The following is a 7,500-nucleotide window of genomic DNA, read 5'->3' on the forward strand; positions in this document are numbered from 1 at the left end:
ACAGGTAAAACCAGGTAATTTGAAATCTGTGGCACTGGATTGTGGCTTTTGAATCTAGGTTTGCCATTGTCTTAAAACAGAGGTGGACAAACCGTGTGACACATTTGCCCCAGCCAATATAATGAACCAGCTGAGCCTAATTACCACTTAAGCCAGGTTGATGAGGTAATTAGTGAGATCACCTGTATTGGGAGCACAAACAGAAGGAATATCTAAGCAGGTTGTGTAGTCAGTCGATCCACTTACACAGACTTCAGTCTCAGGACAGACTGATGGTCAAATCAGATGGTTTGCTCTTTTGCAACACTCAGAATCTGATGGTTTGCTCTTTTGCAACACAATATCAATTCCTTGCTGCCTTGGACCACTGCTAGTATCAAGCAAGAGATTGCAAAGCTGCATGACTGTTATATTTGTGTGTTTCACCTGTGGGCCTACAATTCATGGAGGAACATCTGTACCAAAGCTGTGAATGTTCCTTGGAATGCCTAGGCTACAAAGCAGTCAATACAACTGTATTGAAGAGTGCCATTACTTCTTTATCCCATCGCCTGTGGTAGTATTTCACTTTACTCCATCAGATGAGTACCATAACTTACTTGAGAGGCCCTTGGCAATGGACTCTGGACCTGGTGATACCCATGACATACCTAGAAGCCACTTAAGTACAGGTTTTGGGAAGCCACTCTTTCCAACATCACATACAGTTTTATTGTATGCACTCTATTGAACTACTGCAGGGATTTCTTAAAAAAAACACAAGTCATTCCAAGGAGCATTCACAACTTTAGTACAGATGCTCAACAGCTACCTGTACAATCCTGTAGGCCCACAGGTGAAGCACACAAAAGTCATACAACTTCGCAATCTCTTGCTTGATACTGGCAGTGGGTCAGCTGGTTCATTATATTGGCTATATTTGGAATATGTGGCACTGGACTTTGGAATCCAGGTTGCCCATCACTATCACCATTGTTTTGTATTTTCATGGGCCTGGTGGACCCAGTAGAATTAATCTAAATTTCAACACATTTTCCACAGAGTGATTTTACTGTGCATAGAACATTTTTTATCACACAGCTGAGGCAATATGTTTTTATTGGGTAGCTTTATGCAGCAAAATGTCCATTTCTATTCCAAGATTCTGACTATCACCATTATTTTCTATTTTCATGGGGCTGGTGGCCCCGGTAGACTTCATCCCAATTTAAAAATATTTTACACAGTGTGTTTTTACTGGGTGTAGGACATTTTTATTATAGGGCCAAGGCGATATCTTTTCATAGGGGGCAACTGATGCACCCTAATACAGGGTGTGCGTTTTGGCCCAGAGATAACCCCCAGACATTGAGGCTGGTAACAGCAAACGTATAACACCATGTCTGATGCTTACGATTTGTATATTATGAATGACGTGATGTCCTTATTTTTTTGCCATACAGGGTGTGCGCTTCGACCCAGAGATCCCCCAGACGCTGAGGCTGGAGTTCGCCAAAGCCAACACCAAAATGGCCAAGAGCAAGCTGGTGGGCACCCCCAACCCTCCCCCGACCCAACAGAGCCCCGGACCACCATTCATAAGCAGAGACCCCTGTAAGTAGCCTACTATACCACTACATATCACTACATACACCCTAATACGCCCTAATACACCAACTGCTACACCCCTACCCCCGGTGGGCGGTGGTAGCTCAGGTGGTAGAGGAGCCGTTCGGCAACCCAAAGGTTGCAGGTTCAAGCCCCGCTTGGCCAGACCATCGTTGTGTCCTTGAGCAAGATACTTAACCCCAAGTTGCTCCTGGTGGCAGGGTGGTACGCTGCGTGGCAGCCACGGTCACCGGTGTGTGAATGGGTGAATGTGAGGCATACAATGTGAAGCGCTTTGAGTGCTCGAAGGAGTGGAAAGGCGCTATACAAATGCAATCCATTTACCATTTCATCAGTAGAGACCCCTGTAAGTAACCCACCATAACACTTCACCACTACACCATTACACCCCCCAACCCTCACTGCACAAATACACCTAGCGCTACGCTATTGAAGCGACAGAGCGATACGAGTGATTGAAGCGACTACAGTATGTCCGTTACAAGCAGAAGGCAAAGCATTCAAACATTCCCATCGGCGGTGGTCACTGACCTCTATACAGTCATTGGCTGTCGCGGCTGGTCGCCGAACCGCGTCATAGAAAGTTGAAAGGATTTCAACTTCAAACTGTCGCTCTCGTCGCGCAAATCACCTCTTGTCTCCACAATCGCTTTTGGTCAATTAAAACAAAGTCAATTACTTCCGTCGCTCGCCTCGCTCTTTTCGCGCCAGGTGTATTTGTGCGGTTATACACCACCCACTACACCCCAAGCCCTCTCCCTACCCAGCAGAGCCCAGGACCACCATTCATCATCAGAGACCCCCGTAAGCATGGGTGCCGCTAGGGGGGGAAAGATGTTACAAATTCTAAGGGCCCAAGCACTGACAAGGGCCCTTAAGAGGGGTATGCCACTATGCCACATTGAAGCATGCTACACGTATACATTGACTTTCACTAGCTTAGCGACATATGCCCTCTATTAACTTGTCTTAAAGCAAGACAACGCTTAACATGAAAAATAAGACACTTTACCACCTTTGTAAACCCCAGCCAACGATTTTAACTGTATTAAGCCCCAAAATAGTGGCATACCCCTTTAACACTAGAACTACCAGGATTTTTCTGCCTACCTAGAAGTACCAGAGAGGGGTCATTTGACCCGGTGGCTTTTACCTAATACACTAATCACTCATTTTGTTATGGTAATGAGGCTGTTAGGGGCCGTGTGTGGGGTGAGGGGTGAGGGGGTCACACCTTACAGTGCTAACAGCCAAGACAAACAGGGACAGAAAGCTTCTTCCCAAGGGCGGTCAGCCTCCAAAATCACCACAGGTACATAGCAACTTGCATGAAGATATCAGCAGCAAAGACAGATAGCACAGTTTGGCGGAGAGTGTGTTACAGTTTTTCTCCATTGGTTTGGCTCATTTCTAGAAACTGAGATGTCATTCTCAAAACATGGACAAATCCAAAAACTAATTTGCAGTTCCTCACAACAAAATGGCATTCATCATTGCTTTCATCAATTTTCAAATGCTTTTGTACATGTCTCAATCATTTAGTACATCCTTGCAAATGGCTATGTACAAGTATCCTACAGTTAACACAATCAGCTTACATTTAGTAGAATTTTCAAATGAATGTACCTTGCTGATCTATCCCAATTGGTTGATTCTCAGTGTAATGGTTGTCCTGAAGACATGTCAGCACATTTTCTTCATATAAGTCATCAATGAACATGTGAATGTCCCATGTGATCATGACGAATCATATGACTGCAACCAGATAATGGTTGAATTACAGTTTTTCTCGATTGGTTTGGCTCATTTCTTGAAACTGAGATGACATTCCTATAACCATTGAGTCATTTGGCCAAACATTCTTACACTTCTGCAAAACAGTTCAGATAACTAGCAAAATGTCATATACCTCCCAAAACACCTCATTCTTGCATCAGCACAAAACCGTCTCACATATAAATAGTCAGTACCATCAAAATGGCATAGATCCTTCTCAATTGCATTTGCAGTCTCAGTCTCCCAGAGGCAGCAAGACTAAGCACCTCTCTTGCAGCCTTCAAGAAACAACTAAAGACATTCCTCTTTCGAGAGAATCTACTAGACTAATGATTGAACTGGCCTTGCCCCAGGGCAGAATCCTGACATTATGTTTAGTTTAGTTTAGTTTGTGAGTGTGTGTTTGTGTGTGTGTGTTCTCATTACTTCCTCTTTATAAAAAAAAAAATAAAAAAAAATAAAAAAAAAACTAACCCCTCTTTGTAATTGCACTTGTTGTTCTGTATATCTCCTGTGCACTTTGTATTTGCTTGTGATGTTGGCTTGATTATGTCCTCTTCTGAAAGTCGCTTTGGTTATAAAGCGTCTGCCAAATGCAATGTAATGTAATGTAATGTAATAATGTGCATTCATTTAGTCCTTCTGTCAAAATAAACTGGATGGTTCAGCATAACTACATGGATCCTCATCACTCGCTCAATCACCCCAAAAACAGTTTACCCGTGTGTCTAAACTAAATTTCTTCCCCACATAGGGTATATCATCAGTAGCCCCAAAATACATTGTCCCTTTGCCATTGTGTAAGCACTGCCAGTCAAAATGGTTAGGTGTTTTATCTACGTTCAGCTAACAGATTTCGACTATGTATAAAAATGAAAAAGTGAGTGAAACCATTGAAGTTTGACAACACGGATAATTTACCAAGGACATTTATCAGTAACTTTCTTTACTGTAAATTCATATACAGAAAGTAATGCCCATATATCACAGGTTTCTCATGGGTTTGGCTCATTTCTCAAAACAGAGATAACATTCTCAAAATAACATGGACAAATGCCAAAGCAACTAGCAATTGTTCAAAACAGAATGTCGTTTGAAAAAGTGTCATGAAATTAGCCAAATAACAGAGGAAACTGTAGTATACACAGTTGTAAAATTATTTTCTACTAACTAGTAAAGTTACAATACCATCTGACCTGTTGAACACTGTCATGAATTTACTATGTAATGAAATTCTTAAAATATGATGTCCTTGACTGTTTTGGGAATTGCGTAGACCACTTTGCATATGATGACTTGATGACACAATGAAATAATGCTGACATGTTTTGCAGAGGTTAACCATTAGACTGAGAATTGTCTAATTCGTTTAGATAAGCAAGGTCAATTTATTTGGAAAATGTGCTAAATGTATGCTGAATGTGTCAACTGAAGGGTATTTGTACATATCCATCTGCAGAGATGTACTAAACATTTGAGACATGTACAAAGCATTTGATATCTGATGAAAGCAATGAAAAATGCCATTCTGTTTTGGGAAATTGCAAGTTGGTTTGGGGATTTGTCCGTGTTGTTTTGAGAATGTCATCTCAGTTTCGAGAAATTAGCCAAACCAATCGAGAAAAACTGTAACATGTGAATCTCCCATGCCATGTGACCATAACGACTCATGTGAATGTAACCTGGCAATTGTTAGATGGATAAATACCAGTGCATGTGGACTACTGCTTCACTTCCCTCAAGAATTTTGTGGTGAAAGAAGCTCCTCTCCATGGAACGGAGATGCAGAGATACAGCACTCAACAGGCATTGGAAATGATCCACACACGCACACACACACACACACTCTGTGTCTCAAGTGACAGCTGTGAGCTGCTAACAGCCACATTTCCACAACAAAAGGAGTGTCCGCAGGGGGTCCAAAGGGTCAAATGACCCTCTTGTGGGGCTTTTAGGTAAAAAGGTCAATTGACCCCTCCGTGGTAGTTCTAGTGTTAAGGGGGCCAAAATTCGAATCTTTCATAGAGCCCAACATTTCTGGTGGCGCCCCTGCCTGTAATTACCTGCCATCAGACCCTACCCAATATTACACCCAATGCACTTCCATATCCCCCCTAAAATACCACCCAAAGCAGCTGCCATTCACCCTGAGACAACTTTGCACATCCCCAAACCCCAACATCAATATACTTGAGTTGTAGGGGGATAATGAGGGATGCCAATCCCCCCAACAATGAAAATGGACTAAAATCATCCCCCCTCAAAACATCCCCCCTTCTTCACATATTGTGTTAAAATTGTACTTTTAACAGCTACATTTTCTACATTATCCCGGGGTTAGAAACCCCTAAACCCCCAATAATCACAGTCAATCTCTGACCATCCCCCTGGCTTGGATTTTACAACTCGACCACTGCTTCCACCCCACCCACGGTCAATGGCAGATTTCTGCACAGGCCTACCAGGCTCACGCCCAAGGACCCAAGAGCCAAGGGCGCCTTGAAGTCCATGTAGGAGCGGGAAAGGATCTGCACACTGCTTGCAAAAGACTTAATTTATTAGGAGCAACGTTTCGATCATAGATCGAAACGTTGCTCCTAATGAATCCATCAAGATGCCTGAAGAAGATCTATGATCGAAACGTTGCTCCTAATAAATTAAGTCTTTTGCAAGCGGTGTGCAGATCCTTTCCCTCTCTTACATGTGACAATTTTTTTATTTGGCACCTGATGATGCTTTTTTGCTGGATGTGCGCACTTTCCACTACACTCTGGCCTTGAAGTCCATGCCTTCATGCCACAAAAAAATCATTATTGGTCTATATGCATGTTCTCATATCGTTTTAAAATTCATAAATATTAATCATAAATATTTTCTTAGGGGACAAGCACCCAAAACTTTTGGAATCTCGCTATTCTATGCAGAGGGGTGATCCGCCCCTACCCACGTTATCAGTTCCCCCTACACCCACCCCATTCAGTTAAGCCCCCTGGCCCCTTTTAACCAGCTGTCTACAGCTATGCATACCCCACAAACCCCACAAACCCCACCATCAATACACAACACCCTGAAACACCCCCAAACACACACACACACACACACACACACACACACACACACACACACACACACACACACACACACACACACACACACACACACACACACACACACACACACACACACACACACACACACAGTAAAGCCATGGGCCTTTTAACTAGCTGAGAGGCCACTGCATACCACCAAGCCCCAACATCAACATACACTCAGACACCCCCCCAAGTCTGAAAATGTCACCCCATCTTACCATAACAACCGCCCCACCCCCCCACCCCAGTCGGTAGCTACTGTGTGCCTTCGCTGAGTAGAGTGGGGTGTGTGTGTGTGTGTGTGTATGTGTGTGTGTGCGCGTGCGTGCGCGTGCGTGTGTGTGTGTGCGTGCGCACATGTGTGTCTGTGTGTGTGTGTGTGGGTGTTCAGACAGCAGACGTGTGTGTACTCTGTTGTAAAGTTGGTTTATATTGTAAACAGTTGGCTATTACATTAACTGGTGGTGTTACAGTAACCAATGGAAGCACTGCTAGACTATTCAAAGCCAATGGCATTGCTACCAGCTAATAGAGTAGTGGCTAGCCAGTGGGGCCCCTCCTGTCAGGATCTCAATTGGATTACATGAAGACTGCCGAACACTCTGTGAACTTGGGGCCTCGTGCGGTGCTCTCACTCCAGTCTTCTGTGGATGGTTGACAGGTATGGCGTGCGTGCGTGTGCGTGCGTGTGCCTGCGTGTGCGTGCGTGCGTGCGTGCGTGCGTGCGTGCGTGCGTGCGTGCGTGTGGGTGCGTGCGTGCGTGCGTGCGTGCGTGCGTGTGTGTGATGAGAAGATCAAGAGTGGTTCATCATATATGCCATAGCAAAGAGCAGCCCAAAAAGTCAATAACAGGAAAAAGTGTCCAAAGTGTCCAGGTGTCTCCAAAAGTCCAGGGAGAAATCGGTGGTCAAGTATCAATTGAAAAGCCGGGAATTCACAAGTTGCCTGCCCGACTCTAGTTGCTGTTGCTGACGTCAGCTGTTCGTCTGTGTGTGGGCTGATTGGTTACCTAATGCAATCCCCA

The 7,500-nt window shown here is 44.1% G+C and overlaps 1 protein-coding gene across 2 annotated transcripts in view; it reads left to right on the plus strand.

Moving 5' to 3' along the window:
* The window catches only part of rbpms (RNA binding protein, mRNA processing factor), a 156,807-nt gene that overhangs the window by 103,852 nt on the left and 45,455 nt on the right, over positions 1-7,500 (plus strand). For both annotated transcript variants that reach the window (XM_063186731.1, XM_063186732.1), the window contains exon 5: positions 1,443-1,593. In XM_063186731.1, the coding sequence (XP_063042801.1) occupies positions 1,443-1,593 (151 nt within the window). The remainder of the gene's footprint in view (positions 1-1,442; positions 1,594-7,500) is intronic.

This window comes from Engraulis encrasicolus, chromosome 21 (assembly GCF_034702125.1).
Source record: "Engraulis encrasicolus isolate BLACKSEA-1 chromosome 21, IST_EnEncr_1.0, whole genome shotgun sequence".
Classification (NCBI taxonomy): domain Eukaryota; kingdom Metazoa; phylum Chordata; class Actinopteri; order Clupeiformes; family Engraulidae; genus Engraulis; species Engraulis encrasicolus.